This window comes from Emydura macquarii, unplaced genomic scaffold (genome assembly GCF_026122565.2).
Source record: "Emydura macquarii macquarii isolate MOO-44397 ecotype Brisbane River unplaced genomic scaffold, CSIRO-AGI_Emac_v2 contig_968, whole genome shotgun sequence".
NCBI lineage: Eukaryota > Metazoa > Chordata > Testudines > Chelidae > Emydura > Emydura macquarii.
In genome coordinates, this window is record NW_027131105.1 from 5300347 (window position 1) to 5316358 (window position 16012).

General features: G+C 53.7%; 1 protein-coding gene across 1 annotated transcript in view; it reads left to right on the forward strand.

Annotated features, from left to right (window-relative positions):
* NRXN2 (neurexin 2) overlaps positions 1–16012 on the forward strand; it is a 278572-nt gene that overhangs the window by 122563 nt on the left and 139997 nt on the right. The window contains exons 8-10 of the mRNA XM_067543925.1: positions 2711–3094; positions 4360–4563; positions 8131–8157. Of these exons, the coding sequence (XP_067400026.1) occupies positions 2711–3094; positions 4360–4563; positions 8131–8157 (615 nt within the window). The remainder of the gene's footprint in view (positions 1–2710; positions 3095–4359; positions 4564–8130; positions 8158–16012) is intronic.

Below are 16012 nucleotides of genomic sequence, written 5' to 3' on the forward strand. Positions count from 1 at the left end.
TCAGTCATTCCTATGATGTTGAATTTGGCCAAATAAACCTTGCAGGACGTTTTTCCCTCAAAGATAGTGAGTGGGTGTCACAGATTCACAGGTCTGGTGCTTTGGAACTGTTCCCGGGAGAACTCCTGCAGTGTGCCAGACACCCCTTCGGGTCTCTCACTTTCACGAGGGTAAGCAACTTGGTTTCACCGCCTCCTTGGACTGACTCTCGGAGCCTTCAGCGCCCCTGCTTCATGTTGTGAGCTCCCTTCAGTGAGCTCAGCTGAGCTGGACACCGGAGAGAGACTTGCATACCCAAAGGGAGCAATGCACCCACACCTTCAGCATCCTCAATGACTCTCAGCCAACGTTGGAAAAGCAGTAGGGTTTATTAGATTTCTGGAACACAGCATAGAAAGTCCTCGGTTAGCATAAAGAAAAGAAAATGACAGTGTGCTCCATTTGGGTTAGCTCAGAGACCTAGCCAAGCTCTGTCCCCCTTTGTCCAAGTTCCTAAACCAGTCCCACCTGGCTCCTTCTCAGTTCTTTGTCGTCCAGCTGGTCAAAGGTGGCTGGCTTCCTGTGGGAAGTGGACCATCCATGGTTGTTAGTTGTTAGGTAGCAAATGTCCTGGGGGTTGGCTTTGCTGTTTTTTTCATGGACTCTCTAATGACAGGGGCCCCAAATTCCAGCGCAGCCACACCTGTGTGACAGCCTGCCCGGGAGTAAACAGTCCTTTTGCACTCTCTAGGTGACAATGCAGCCTATAGGGGATACTGAGACACAAAATATTAACAGAAAATTCCCACTTTTAAATTTTTGAGCTGAGACAATCCAATCTCTCCTCTCTGGGAGGTAGAAAACTGTTGTAAATGTCTGTTCTTACCCAAGTCTTCTGACTGGTCCAGTTCTACATCCAGGCCTCTGATTTCCATGGTGGCCCATGGCCCCTTTGATTTCCTTCTCAAGGTAATTTCTCAGCTCTCTAAGTCCTTGCTGCAACTCATTCTATTAGCAAATTCCAAGTTGGCTAAAATTTCCCTGGCCTCACCTATTTAATGGAAGACTTTCTGGTCTGTAGCAGTCAGGTTGCTGGTCACCTCACAGATCCATCTGGTCATTCCAGTCTGGGAGTGTTGCATTTGGGCTTCCCAATCTGTGTGGGCACTTGGTAGCTGTTGCCTCAACAAAGATTTCCTCTTTGCCCTTTCTGGGAAACCTCCAGATACTGCTTTAATTCTTTTTGTGATGCCTCCAGCTCTTGTTTCAAGTCTTCTTTTACATGGTTTTGGTCACCTTTATATTCTGTGAGCACCTCCATCATTTGTTCCATCTTGGTTCAAAAGAAAGACCAGCTCACAGCTTCTCTCCTTGGAAACTGGATCCTGCCCCTGATACCAGTGTTACCCCTTTTTGACCTGACTAATTAGCCAAACATTCAGTACACACCTAATTCCAGTTAGGAAAAGAAATTGGTGATGGAGTCAGGAATCTATGATGCAATCCAATTATTTGGCAAAGAATGTACAAAGTCCTGTTTCTCTGAGCAAGGCAGGAATCCAACAACAGGAGACAGTTTCTTTGCTCACGGCTCCAAGCCCCTGTCTAGCCCGTACTTGGCACAAAAACTTTCTGTCTCGGCTTTTTTCAGGTCCCATTCGCAGTGCTTCCATGGTTTTGTCTGGTGCTTCCTTGCTGCTTCCCCTCCATTCCTTGGGTTTTTCTGCCTCTCTCTTGCAGACACACACCTCCACACAAAGCAACAACCAGTGAAACCCCTCCACTCACGTGTGCTTTGCATTTGTCTTTGTTTTGGGCAGTGACTTGAGCCTGTGTTTGGGATGGAGACCATTATTGTTTCAACTGCTTGTTCCATAGAGTTTAAAGCCAAAAGGGACCATTAGAAAAATCAGTCTGATATCTTGATAGCTCAGGCTGTTAAATTCCACTCAAATACCCCTCTGTTGAGCCCAGTGACTTCAGCTAAATCAAAGCATTTCAGTCCTCAGGATACTAGTCTATTGTGACCCCAAGATAGAGAACAGGAGAGGACGAGGGGCCACCAATGCCTGAAGTCCTGGCAACTGCAGGGAATTGATTAGATGAGAAGCCCAGATGACCCCAGCAGGTGACCCAGATGCGTGCTGCAGAGGAGAGCGAAGCCCTGCAAAGTCCTTGCAAATCTGACCTGGGGGAAATTCCTTCCTGACCCCAAATCTGATGATCAGTTAGTCCCTGAGCATGTCAGCAAGGCACACCAGCCAGGCAGCTAAGACAGAGGATTCTCTGCACCACCTGAGAGCACTGGCCCACCCCCGGTGACTGTCTCCACCTGTGACTGATGCTTCAGAGGAAGGTTGAGAAAGGCCGCACATTACAACTGAGTGTCAGGGAAAAAAATCTTTCCTGACCCCTTCAGGCAGCCATCTGAAGCATGAGATTAGGTGTTAGTCATTCTCCCAGAACATACATAATGTACAGAATCCCAAACCTGCTGCCGTAAAGGGGCTTAATGGCTTCTTTCAACTATCTTAAATGAAGGGCGACAGCGGCACCCAACCCACAACAACAAGGTTGAACCTGACCCTGGTTAGTGTTGTGTGCGGGCAGTGTGTGGGAATCTCTGTGTGCACCCACCTTCCCCTCCCACCTGGGCCTTGCTGGTGTGCCTCCTGCTGCCCATGCAGCCCAGTAATGGCCCCGTGGTTCCCGGCTCCTCCCCCTCCCACAGGCTCCATCTCAGTGAATAGCCGTAGCATGCCATTCCTGGCCAGCGGGGAGAGCGAGATCCTGGACCTGGACAGTGAGATGTACCTGGGGGGCCTTCCTGAGAACCGGCTGGACTTGATCCTACCTCCTGAGGTGTGGACGGCCTTCCTCAACTATGGCTACGTAGGCTGTGTGCGGGACCTCTTCATTGACGGCAAGAGTCGGGACGTGCGTCGCCTGGCCGAGGTACAGAGCGTGCCCGGTGTCACCAGCTTCTGCTCCCGGGAGACCCTCAAGCAGTGCAGCAGCGCGCCTTGCCGTAATGGGGGTGTCTGCCGCGAGGGCTGGAACCGCTTCGTCTGTGACTGCCTCGGCACTGGCTACCTGGGCAGAGTGTGCGAGAGAGGTGAGCGGTCATGGGGGCACTGGGTATATGGACAGGGTGTGTGCAATTGGTGAGGTGGATATGGGGGGCACCAGGTACCTGGATAGGGTATGAGGGAGGTATGGGGGACACTGGTACCAGGGCAGGGTGAGGGAGGTATGGGGGACACTGGTACCAGGGCAGGGTGAGGGAGGTATGGGGGACACTGGTACCAGGGCAGGGTGAGGGAGGTATGGGGGACACTGGTACCAGGGCAGGGTGTGGGCGCATGGAAGTGGTGAGGGAGGGGTCCAGGAGGCTACCCACTCCAACTCCAGATGGGATCTCTACGTGAGGGGCAGTCATGGGAAACATGGCACCCTCTGGTGCCTCTTAGTGAGGGAAATGGGCCTGACATCAGGACAGAGTTGGCGAATAGCTGATTCCTCGGGTCACTGGGGAAAAGATGAGTTTGGGGCGAAGGGAATTGGAACTTTCCCGGAATTTTCACCCAATCTAAAGGCCGACAATAAGCCTGTGTGAGATGAATGCAATGCGCTGTTTGCAAACGTCTTTAAAGGGCTGGACTCCTAAAACGGCCGTAGGAGGAAAGTGGGGCGTTGCCTCCCTTATAACTTTTAGCCCCAGGGTCAGGGTTCTCCCCTGGGATATGAAAACCCTGCGTTCCAGGCCCTGCTCCAACAGGCCATATGGGGAGGGACCCATCCCAAAATAGCCTGTAGCCTGGGTGTTGGGGCACTCACCTGGGGAGAGACCTGCGGTCAGATCGCTGCTCCAGAGAGGGGTCCCCCATCTCAGGTCAGTGCTCTAACCACTGGGCACCACACCCACCTCTGGCACCATTCACAAAACAGCAGCTGGAGGCAAAGTTCCCCTGGGAACTCAGCCCTTATGTTTGTTTTCTCTGAAACTATTTGGTGAATTCTTGTCAAATTTGCAAAGAGTTTGAGGTTGACCGAAGTTGCATTTTTGTGGTTAAGAAAGTATTTGCCCAAAAACCTTTGTCCAGCTCTAATCAGGACTCCTGGGTTCCATGCCTGGTTCTAGGAGGGGAGTGGTGTCTAGTGGTCAGAGCAGGGAGAATGGGATTTCTGTCCCCAGCTCTGGGTGGGGGGCTGGGATTGGGAGGAGGTGCTCTCTGGGTATTGCAGTCTAAGGCAGAACCTAACACACCTTCTCTCTTGCTCTCTCCCCCATTCCCTTTCTTTTTTCACCATCTTTCTCCCACCCCCATTGCCCCATCTCAATCCCCATTCCGCCACACCCTCATCGCCCCCCACCCTCAGAGGCCACAGTGCTGAGTTATGATGGCAGCATGTACATGAAGATCATGCTGCCGGGGGTGATGCACACAGAGGCTGAGGACGTGTCCCTGCGGTTCATGTCCCAGCGGGCCTACGGCTTCATGCTGGCTACCACCTCCAAGGAGTCAGCCGACACTCTGCGCCTTGAGCTTGACGGCGGGCAGATGAAGCTCACCGTCAACCTAGGTAACCCCTCTCCCCATCTGGGAATGCCCCAATGCTGAGGGGGCTAATCAGCTCTCTGGGGGTCACCCCCCAAGTAGGGGGCTCCCACCCTTCCCCTTGGCAGCTGGTTCTGGGTGTCCCTGGGGAGAAGATGACCCTCCCACGTGGTGTGTGCCAGGGCTGAGGGGCCAGCCCCCGCTTTGGAGCCCTCCTGCGCCCATCTGGTCTTTAGAAAGACACCCCTTTTCCAGGGTGATTCACTTTCATGCCTGGTTTGGCCTTGTTGGTGCAGGGGGCGGCTCCCCATCCAGCAGGGGACCCACTTTCTCCACCATGTCTGGCTAATGGGGCAAGATGGGTTCCATCAACTCGCTGGCATCTCATTGTCTGGCAGTAGTTGGTGGGCCTGCAGGGGGAAGAGGTGCCCACATTTCTAAAGGCCCAGCAGGGTTCGGAGTGATTTCTAGCTCCCTGTTTTTAACCCTTCATCGGCGCAGACTCTGCCAGCCCAGCAAGCAGCAGCCGGGACCAAACCTTGTCCCCCATCCCTTACCCCACCTTCTCATCCCTCAAAATCCACCCATCTACAGCCCACCAGACACCACGCCCACATCCCCAGACCCCCCCAAACCTATGCAGACCCACTGATCCCCACCTATCTCCACAACGCCTTTACTCCACCCCAAAACCCTACAGTTCCACATCTCCTCCACATCCCCCCACCTCAGTGCAACTCACTGTGGACACCCTGCACTCCCAAACCCCACACCTCCTTCCCCTGCCCCACTTGCCCTCATCCTCCCATGAGATTACCTCCCATTTCTCTCCCTCCCTCATCCCTCTCCCCACATGGGGTTACTTCCTCCCCCTCATTTCCCTCCCTTATGGGCTCCCCCCATTTGTTCTTTGGTCCCGTGCCTGTTTGCACCCCACTGTTCTGTTGCGGTTGACGACGTGCGTCAGACCCAGCCGTGCGGCCTGTGGGAACGGAGCCCCCTTTCCTTCCTCTCCGGGGAGCACAGAACCTCCTGTCCGCCGCAGAGATCAGGGAATGGCAAGGGCATCCCCCAACCTTCTAAGTAACGGGGCAGATTTGGGGTGGACCATTGCACCGCCCTTAACCTCCTGGCTACCCTGGGGTGTGGGACAGCTGTGTGTGTGAAATTGATGCCCTCCATATGGATCGAAGGGGAGCCCCTGTGCTACACAGCACCCCCAGCTTCTCATATTGCCCATCCCCAGACATGGGGGTACTATTGGCACCCCAGAGTCTGTCTGTCTGACCCCCCCATCCATGGCGTTGCAATTGACATGCCAGAATCCGCCACATCCCCTACTCACGGGGTACAATCAACACCCTAGAATCTTCATGATCCTCCCCAGGCCCCTTTAATTTGTCCCCCCAATTCCAGAGGAGCTGTGTAATAGGGTCTCCCAGAGAATGTGGAGGATGCCATAATGTGCCTGCCTCCATAAAGAACAGTATCCTAGGACCCAGAGTGGGGGTCTGGGGAACCCCAGTGGGGGGGAGGGGGTAAGAGCCCACCCTAAGCTGCATTTGCTAAATAACTCCCCCAAATTCCAGACACCCTGCATTGGTCCCCGCAGCACCCCATATTCTTCACCCCTTGCCCCCTCTCACAGAAATGCATTGCGGCTGGGTTTAAGGTTCCCTGATCTCTGCAAGGTTCCGGGGCTTGGGGCTCCCCAGGGGAGATGGAGGTGGCAGCAAGCAGGGGCAACCCAAGCCTGACTCCCTAATCCATGCTAGGTCCAGGGGGGCCCCTGGTAGGGGGAGCAAATGGGGGGAGGAGGTGCCCCCCATACATCTGAGCATGGGGCTGCTCAGCAGAGGTTAACCCCTTTGTTCTCATCCTCCTTGTGGCACTGTTTGAGGGTGCCAGGGTGGAGGAGGAGGAGGAAGGGGGATCCATCCCCCACATTACCCGCTGCACGGCTGGTGTTTGCAAGGTGGCCATTTGTCCGAGGGGTGGGGGGAGGGGAATGAGCCCCATGAGGTGGGGGGAATTGGCTGTGAACCCCCTTAAAGGTTATAAATCGCCCTCCAAAAAAGAGAAACCTCAGCCCAGCCCATGTCTGTTCCAGGTCTGGCCAATCCATTTTCTAAACCAGTTTCAAGTTAATCTACTTTCTAAAGTGGTTCTGGGCCAATCCACTTTCCAAACAAGTTCCCACTAATCTGGTTTAAACATGTCAGCCGAGTCCTTGTAGATGGGATCCAGACTGAACTGAGGAATTGGATCCCAGCCCAGGTCTTGTCTCAGCTTCTTAAGACCAACTGACCCAACATCCTACCTTGAGCTGGAACTGTAAAGCTGCATCCACAACCAGTTTGACAAACCCAGTTAGAAACCCAGTAATCCGGAAACTTTGTATGACCCTGATTCTGGTCAGTTTCCTCACGTGGCTCCTGATTGCCCCCACAACAGTGCTAATCTGCTTCCTAAACCGGTTTAGGCCAATCCCCTTTAGAAACCAGCTTAGACCAGTTCCCTTTAACAAACTAAATCAGGCTTACTCACAACACAAACTGATGCAGGTTTGTGTGTAGATGCTCTTATTTCTGTTTGCTTGATCCCCTTTGTTTTAGAGAATCCATACAGGGGTTTGGAACCAGGTTTAAACCAAGCAGTTTAAAATCAAGCCTCAAAGTAGTGTAACTCTCCCTGCTGCACATAATGATTCTGTCCTAGTGTAACTGTATCAGTTAGGTGTGTGGTTTTTACCGACATAGTTATTCTGAGACAGCGTCTAGTGGGGGCGCAGTTATACCAGGATAAAGGTGCCTGAGGACCTGTCTGCATGGGGAAATTTTCCAACATAGCTACAGCAGAATGATTATTAATTATTAATAAACAACTCCCTGTGTGGACACTTCTGGAATAAAAGTGATTTTATTTCAGGATAATTACTCCGCTTGCCAAGCTCTGCCAGGGAATTTCTCCATGCAGACAAACACTCATATCAGGAAAGCTTATTTCCCGCCCCTCCAGGAATAGCTAAGCACTTTTATACTGGTACAGCCACATCCATATTAGGCAGGATTGTTCTGCTTTAGACTGGTGAAGCTAAAGCAGGACAACTTGTGTGTAGCCATGGCTGGAGATTGGAAGCTCTTTAGGGACAGGGACTGGCTTTTTGTTGGTTGTTTGTCCAGCACCTGGCACAGTGGAGCTCTGCTTCATCATTATTAGAATGACTATTTATGACTTGCATGCAGGAGTGTCTGTGAGCCCCCATTTTGGTTGCGCCAGGCACTGTACAAACACAGTCCAGTCATCATATGCAACAAGAAATGACACAGCCCTATCCCTGAGCACGATGGTAGTTTGGGCTGTAGGTGGAATACATTTAAGGGACCAGTTCCTACCAAATTTGGGGTCACCTTCCTCAGTGTGAGAGGTTTCCATTCCCCCAGGCTCCAAATGGCCACCTTGACCCGCGTCTGTCCCCGGATGGTGGGCTGTGAATTGGATGGTTGTTTGCAGAAGTAACTTTGAAGGATGTAAAACTGTTGCGTTCTCTTCTCTCTCCCCCTACCCCCCATCACCCTGGCCCCCGTCTCAGACTGTGTCAGGATAGGCTGTAACCCCAGTAAGTCACTTCTTTACCTTCGGGGTTTTTATTTCATGTTCTCTCTCTTCTGCTCGTTAAATGAACCATGTGAATTTTGGGGGTCAATCCTAATGGAAAAATGACCAGCGCTATTCAGTGTGATGCTGCACAGAAGAGGGTGTCGTGGAGGAGCTGGGACTCCTGGGTTCTGTTCCTGGCTCTGGGTGGGGAATGGTGAGAGTGGGTGGGTGGGTGGGTTGGCAGGTAGAACTGGGTTCCATTTCCTGCTTTGCAAAGGGAGCAGGTACAGTGAGTAGTGCAGAAGGGCTGAGAGGTGGGACTCCTGAGTTCTATCCTGGCTCAAAGAGAGAAGTGAGGGCTAGTGATTAGAGCAGGGGGCTGGGAGTCAGGACTCCTGGGTTCTATCCCCAGTGCTGGCCATTTTAGCATGTCACCTTAAAATGAGTCACTTCACTGCTCCGTGCCTCAGTTTCCCATTGCCTGAGACTAACTGCACCTGCCCTGTAGGTGCATGTCTGAGCTTTCTATCCCTAGTACATGTTTGATGCTTACAGAGCCTCATACAGAATGGGAGGGCTGGCTAGGAACTGCCCGCTCCGAACCTCTTCAGTCTGAGAAATAGGAATCAGACACATCCTTTATGCCCCCATCCACACTTGGGTCTCAAATACCCCAAGAAGGCAGACCTGCCATTTCCTTCCACCCCATGGCTTGGTCCCTGCAGCACTGTCGACACGCTGCCCTCCTCCCTGAAGTCTGTGTGCAACACTGCCCCTGCAGGCTGGATTCGGAAAAACACTATGGCGTGTCATAAACTCCCCTACTGCAAGCAACTGAGGGGGAGTCTCAGGTTCATGGTTCTCGCCCTACCTAACATGGAGTTGCTCAGCGGATCGGGGGGTGGGGGAAAATTAACCCCCCCACCTCCCCTGGGGCCTGGTGGTAAGTGACTGGTACCTCACTCTGGGATGACAGGTGCAGGGCAGCACTGCACCTTGGTTCTTCTTTCTGTGCACACACCACATGCACTAGCAACATATGGTTACATAGATTCACCAGCTACAACACCACCCAGCCACACCACAGTTTATCAGCTACGCATACAAATACACAAACTTCCACACTTACCGCACGTAAACAAAGAGATACAACCACAATTGCACCTAACACCACACTCCAACACAGCAGTTCTCATTCACTCAGATAGATGAACACACATGCGCGCACACGTACACAGAGGAGAGTAGGTCTTTCTCCTTCCAGCACGGCTCAGCATGCACACACGAATACAGGCAGCAGGGGGACACTGATATGCACGTGTACTGGGCAGGGGACAGATCCAAATGCATGTGTGCATGCCATCTGGGGAAACATTGTACCACACACAGGCTGTCGGGGGCGGTATACATTACACTTGCATGTGTGCCAGCCAGGGTGTGTGTATCACACCATTGCATACATGCATTTGCCGGTCGGGGGGGTACACATTACACGTGTGCCAGCTGGGGTGTGTTTCACACCATTACATACATGAATGTGCCAGCCGGGAGAGTACACCATTAAATAGCATGTGCATTGGCTTCGAGGGCACAGTTACACGTGTGTGCGCTGGCTGGGGGAAAGCACCGTTACACGTGCACTGTCTGGAGGGCAGCCAGCGTTACACTCACATGTTCAGGGCTGCATTCACGCCCAGCAGTGACATGCAGCCCCCAGGTGTGAGACATTTCCTGACAACGAGGAGCTCCAGCCCCTGGACTCAGGTGCGTAGATGGGCCAATGGTATTTCATTGGCTAGAAAGGGGTGGGGTCCCATGGGGGGATATAAGCCCCAGCTCTTGTGCATGTGGGTCCCTGATGCGGTGAGAAGACAGCACCTCACCCACAACTCGCCCTGGTGCCAGGCAGGTGAGGAATTTACTATCCAGTGATGGAAGGGGAAGCTGAGACATAAGGAGGGGAAGTGACCAGACCAGGGTGACAGAAACAGAGCTGGGGAGAGAACCCAGGAGTCCTGGCTCATAGCCCCAACACTGATTTTCATGTCTCATACAGTCCAGAATCTAAATGGCTGAGTTGACACTCCCCCTCCCCCAGGAGCCACACACCCCCTGGGCCTGGAAACCCAGGCCGGGATTCACCCTGACAAGAATCCCAGGTGTTTGGGGGGTGGGCTGCAGCTCCAAATGAGCCCCAGAAGCCATATCTGGGGTGGGAATAGGGAGGAGAGCAGGGGTGAGGAATGATGGAAGACCGTACAGCATGGGGCAGACACTTGATGCAGAGATGGGGGGAGGGGTGAAAGGTGAGGGGAGTGTGTTGGGAGTGGGCATGAGAAGGTGTAGGGATGATGTGTGGAAAGGGGGAGGGGAATGAGAAGGGGGTGGCTGTAGGGATGAGGGGGTGGGGGGAAGGATGGCATGGCATGGCAATATGTAGAAAGGAGCTGGGGATTGGAGGGATGATGATTTGGGGTTGGGGGAAGGAGTGTATTTCCTCACTGTCTCTCCCCATTACTGCCCCTCCAACGCCCCCCCCCCCAGGTGTGGGGAAGACCAGCATCTCTTTGTTGTCCCTATTGTAGCCTCCAGAGAAGGGAAGGAGACTAGGGGAGGGGTCTCTGTGCTAGGTTGGGGAAATCCAACTGGGCTCCCCTCCCCACTCAGGTGAGGAGTGGTCTCTCTTGCTCTGGGGACCTGTGTGGGGTCGGACAGGGATAGAGGATCCCCTCCCATCCCATCACTCCCTGATTCCCTGGGGCTCTTTAACTTGACCAGCAAAAGTGTCCCCCCATCACTGAATGAGGAGCTGCATTGCCTGGGTTTCCCCACCAGATGGCAGAAACTGCAAGCTTGGTGGTGCGGGGGGGGAGCCTAATACCTCTTCGAGAGTGGTTGGGGGGGGAGGTCAGCCCCCTAACTAAGGGGCTGATGCACCATGCCCAGCGCCCGGGGGAGTGTCTGGAGAAAAATATTCTTTGACAGCTGGTCCCTATGTGGATTCTGTATGTGAGTGCGCATGAGCGCCATGTGCTGGAGCTGGAACCGTTGGTAGTAGCGTCGGTCAAACTGCAGGTGCATCGTGCGTCAGCCATGTTGTGCGTCCAAAGTGTTATGAGGCTGTGCAGGTCGATGCCTCGCCGGAGTCGGAATCCCTCTTCCTCCTCACTCTTAGCTTGCTAAGAAGCCTTCTTCATTTGAATAAGACGGTTATAAGAGTTGTAGTGTATGTAGTTCTCACAGTTGTAGAGTTAGTTGGTTTAGTCTCTGTTAACATTTCCCCTTGTGGGGCGTCCCATCTGTTCCTGGGGCCTGTGCCCCAGCAAGCTGGCTTTAAAAGAGTCTATCGAGCCCGCTCCATCTCTGTGAACAACGAGCACCAACATTGCTTGTACTGCCTGGAAGAAGCCCACGCTGTCACCCGCTGCTCCTTTCCTCCACAGACTTGTGAAGCTAGAGAGCTTTGCCTCCAAAAACACGTTATGGAGTAGGCAATGTGCTTGTGTGCATATTCAGATCTGGGACCAGCGGATCTGCCGGTGTGCCACACCTCACCCATGGTGAGCGCTCCCCAGCTCGCCCCCGAACAGCACCGATGGTACCGGCACCGCTGACGAAGGCCAGCTGTGCTCGTAAGAAACAGAGATAAAGGAAGCTCCCCAACAGGGACTGCCCCATAATGCAGCGTTGCTTTCTGGAGCAGTGCCGGGTTGGGTAAGAAGTCAAGTGTAGATACAGCTACTCCAGCACCGAAGAAAACCAGATGGAGCACAAGTCTAAGCATTGTAAAGACCAGCCAGTACCATCGTTGGCACCAGTGACTGGACCTCCACCTTCACCCCAGCACCATCCACACCACAGGGACTGTCCGGACTTTTGCCCCTGGCTCCATATACATCTGACAGCTTGTCCCCACTTACGCTAAAGGCTGAACTCCTGCTGCCATTTGCCGGCTTCCCTCTGTGTCCCAGCTCTCTGGTGGCCTGGGAGCTCCCGTCATCTGTGGATGAGCCACTGTTGCTCGGCCAGCACGCTGCTCCGCTCCCATTCGCTCCACCAGCTCTGTTGCTGACAGGTCAACTCTGCAGACCTACGCTGCACCTTGTGCACCTCTGGTACTGCCCGTTTCAGTGCAGCCTTCCCCAGGCAGGGCCCAAGCATAATTTTTTCAGGTCCAGTACAAACTTGTAACACAGGTCCCCTCTCACACACATACCGCAGCCCCTCATCCCATACATACAATCTCATGAGCCATGAAAATTCTTTTCCTCATGGTAATGAGGGTTGCAACCTGGGCTGGGCCCCGGTAAAGTGTACCCTTCCTCCCCCCCATATGGAGGCCCTGTCCCCGGGCCAGCTTTCCAACTCTGAGTGGTCTTTAGAACCAGACCCTGCATTTGCACCTGTGTGGCTTTCAGTCGGGAACCTGGGTGTCTGCCCTACGCACCGGCATATGGGACCCCCTGCGGTGGCATGGTTCCGCTATCCCTGGTTCCCGCTGATCACTATGCCTGGCATGCTTGGGACCCCTACTGTGTCCACGGCAGACTGCTGCCCCCTCATCGTCAGTCAATGCCTGTCCATGCTGCCTCTCCCTCGGTCTTTGAGGAACCTTGGGCCACCACACCACCGCTCGCACCATTGGCACTGCCAGAACCGCCGATCCCAACTGGTGCCTTCTCGTCCCCAGATTAGCACTCGTACCACTTTCTCTTTCGCCCGCTGGATGACCACAGTTAATATCAGGACTTGCTTCACTGCAGGACTGGGACCCTTAACCTCCCAGTTGAAAACATGCAAGACCCCCAGGACCAATTCCTAGACATTCTTCAGCCAGCTGGGCCATCATGTATGACACTCCCCATCCATAGCACACTGCTTCAACTGTCTCAGGCCATCTGGCATGCCCCAGCTTCTTGTGCTCCCACCCCAAAGCGACAGAACGGTGCTACTTTGTCTCTGCCAAGGACAGGGACTTCCTGTTCCCCCATCTCCTTCCAAACTCTCATGGGCCTGCGAGTAGCACCTCAAAGCCAGCCCTCTGGATTGAGCAGTCAAAAGACTTGACCTGCTTGTGCGCACGGTCTATTCATCTGCAGGAGTGCAATTCCGCATCGCCAGCTACCAGGCCATACTGGCAAAGTATGACTTCTTGTACTCTAAGCTGGCGAAGTTTCAGGCATCCCTCCTGGAGGACAAACAGGCCAAGTTTAAATCTGTCATCGATGAGGGTAAACTGGTAACCAAGGTGGCCCTCCAGGCTGCAGTTGACCCCGCAGACATAGCGTCCTGCTCCCTAGCATCGGATATGGTGCTTCACTGCGACTCCTGGCTCCAATCCTCAGCTTCCCTAAGGAGGGTCCAGACCACCCTCGAGGACCTCCTGTTTGATAATCAGAAGCTCTTCAGCGACAAAACTGATGAGTTTCTCAATTTGCTTAAGGACTCTCGTGCCACACTCTGGTCCCTGGGCCTCTATACTCTGGCCCCAATTCACTGACAGCACCGGGCTTTCCTCCCTTGCTACCCTGCCTGCCCCACCTATCAACCTTACTCTTCGCACCAGCAGGAACCATCTCGCCATCATCAGCAGTCCCAATGACCCTGTTATCCCACTGCTACCACCTCCACGGCCCCTGCTTTCTCACAGCACTCTTCCAAGCACCTCTTTTGACTCCTCCCTTGAGACCCGTGAACCTTCCTCCACTTCTCCTGTGGTCCTTCCGGTTGTGTTCGGGGGCTGTCTTGTCCTTTTTGCTCACAATTGGAGCAAGGTTACCATCAATCACTGGACACTGGACATCATTCACCAGGGGTACCTCATAGAGCTCCTCTCCTTCCCTCCCTGTCACGCTCTCCTGGGGATTCATCCCAACGAGATCTCTACTGAGAGGAAGTGCATACCCTCCTCCGGAAGGGTGCCATAGAGACATCCCACACCACTACTGCGGCCACAGGTTCTACTCCCCCTATTTCCTTATACCAGAGAAAGGGGGTGGCATTCACCCCATTTTAGACCTATGGGCACTAAGCCGCTTTATCTGCAAGTTTATTTCTGGATGGTCACCCTCCCGCTGATCATCCCCTTTCTCCCCCCTGGAGCCTGGTTCGCGGCTCTTGATATGAAGGATATGTACTTCCATGTGGACGTCCATCCGGCCCATCGCAAATTCCTTTGCTTCATGGTAGGACACTCTCACTACCAGTTCCAGATCCTTCCTTTCGGGATCACCACTGCTCCCCACATCTTCACGAAGGTCTTTGTGGTCGTTGTAGAGTATATGCAGCATCTTGGCCACTCCATATTCACATACCTGGACATTTGGCTCCTGGTCACGTCCCACGACCACCTCCTCGTCACCATCCTTATCCTGCAGAACCTCTTTGCCAGCTTAGGAATCTGTATCAATGAGGACAAGTTGACCCTCGTGCCTACCCTTGCGCTCACCTTCATAGGCTCTCGCTTGGACTCCCTTGTGGGGTGAGCTTCTCTCCCACTAGACCGCTTCGCCGCTCTCACTTTGGTTATTGCACGTCTGCACTGTCATTCCTGCATGTGTCTCCATCCATGCCTCTCCCTTCTTGGCAATATGACGGCCTGCACCTCCATCACACCATATGCCTGCCTACACGTGATGCCTCCAACTGTGGATCCGTTCTGTCTACGACTCATAGGCAGATCACCTTGGCAAGCAGGTTCTTATTCCCACCTCAGTCCTAGCTTCCCTCTCATGGTGGTGCAATCTGAACAAGGTCCTGGCCAGTATTCCTTTCAACCCTCCCACACCCTGCACCACTCTCATCACGGATGTCTCACTTGTGGGGTGGAGTGCCATCTGGAAGGCCGCATGGCCCAAGGCCTCTAGTCTCCCAGCAAGGCAAGGTTGCACATCAACATCCTGGAACTACAAGCTGTCTGCCTGGCCTGACGTTTCTACCCCTCCTCCACGTGCAACTCCTTTTGGACAACATACCGGCCATTGTCTGTATCAACAAACAGAGCAGTGCCAGGTCTCCATCCCTTTGCGTGGAGACAATACACTTCTGGAACTGGTGCCTCACTGCATGCTGTCCAACGTCCAGGCACCAGCCACTCTCTTGCAGACACGCTCAGCCGTTCATTTCACAACAACCAGGAGTGGAAGCTCCCCGACCCCACTCTCCATTTCATCTTCCACCAGTGGGGCATGCCATGATGGGACCTCTTCACAACCACAGCCAACCACAAGCTTCCACTCTTCTGCTGCAGGGGTGCTCTCGGACCCAGCTCTCAGAGAGATGCACTTCTCCTCCCCTGGACACCTGGCCTTCTCTACTCCTTCCCACCCTTCCCACTGCTCCTGCAGGTCCTACGCAAGGTGTGACGGGACTGGGCAGTCCTCATCCTCGTTGCTCCCTTTTGGCCTCACCAATATTTATTCGCCGACCTCCTTCACCTCTGATCCACCTACCCTCTCTTCCGGATCTCCTCACACAGGTGCATGACCAGATCCAACGCCCCAACCCAGGCCTGCTTCACCTCACGGCTTGGTATTTGGATGGTGCTCGTGTGTAGACAGTGTGTGTTCCACACACCCATGCGTGACATCCTCTCACATAGCAGGCGCCCGTCCACCAGGGCAGGCTACCAGGCCAAATAGTGACATTTCACTGCGTGGATGTCCTGCCAGCACCATCCCCTGGACTCTGTTTCCATCCCCACTGTCCTTGACTACCTTCTCCACCTTTGGCACTCTGGCCTCACTCACTCTTCCATCTGGGCCCACTTCGTAGCACTCTGTGCCTTCCTTCCACCTATTGATGGTTTCTATGCCTTTAGCCACGCAACCACTACTCACTTATTTTGTGGTCTCCTCAACACCTTCCTCCCAGTC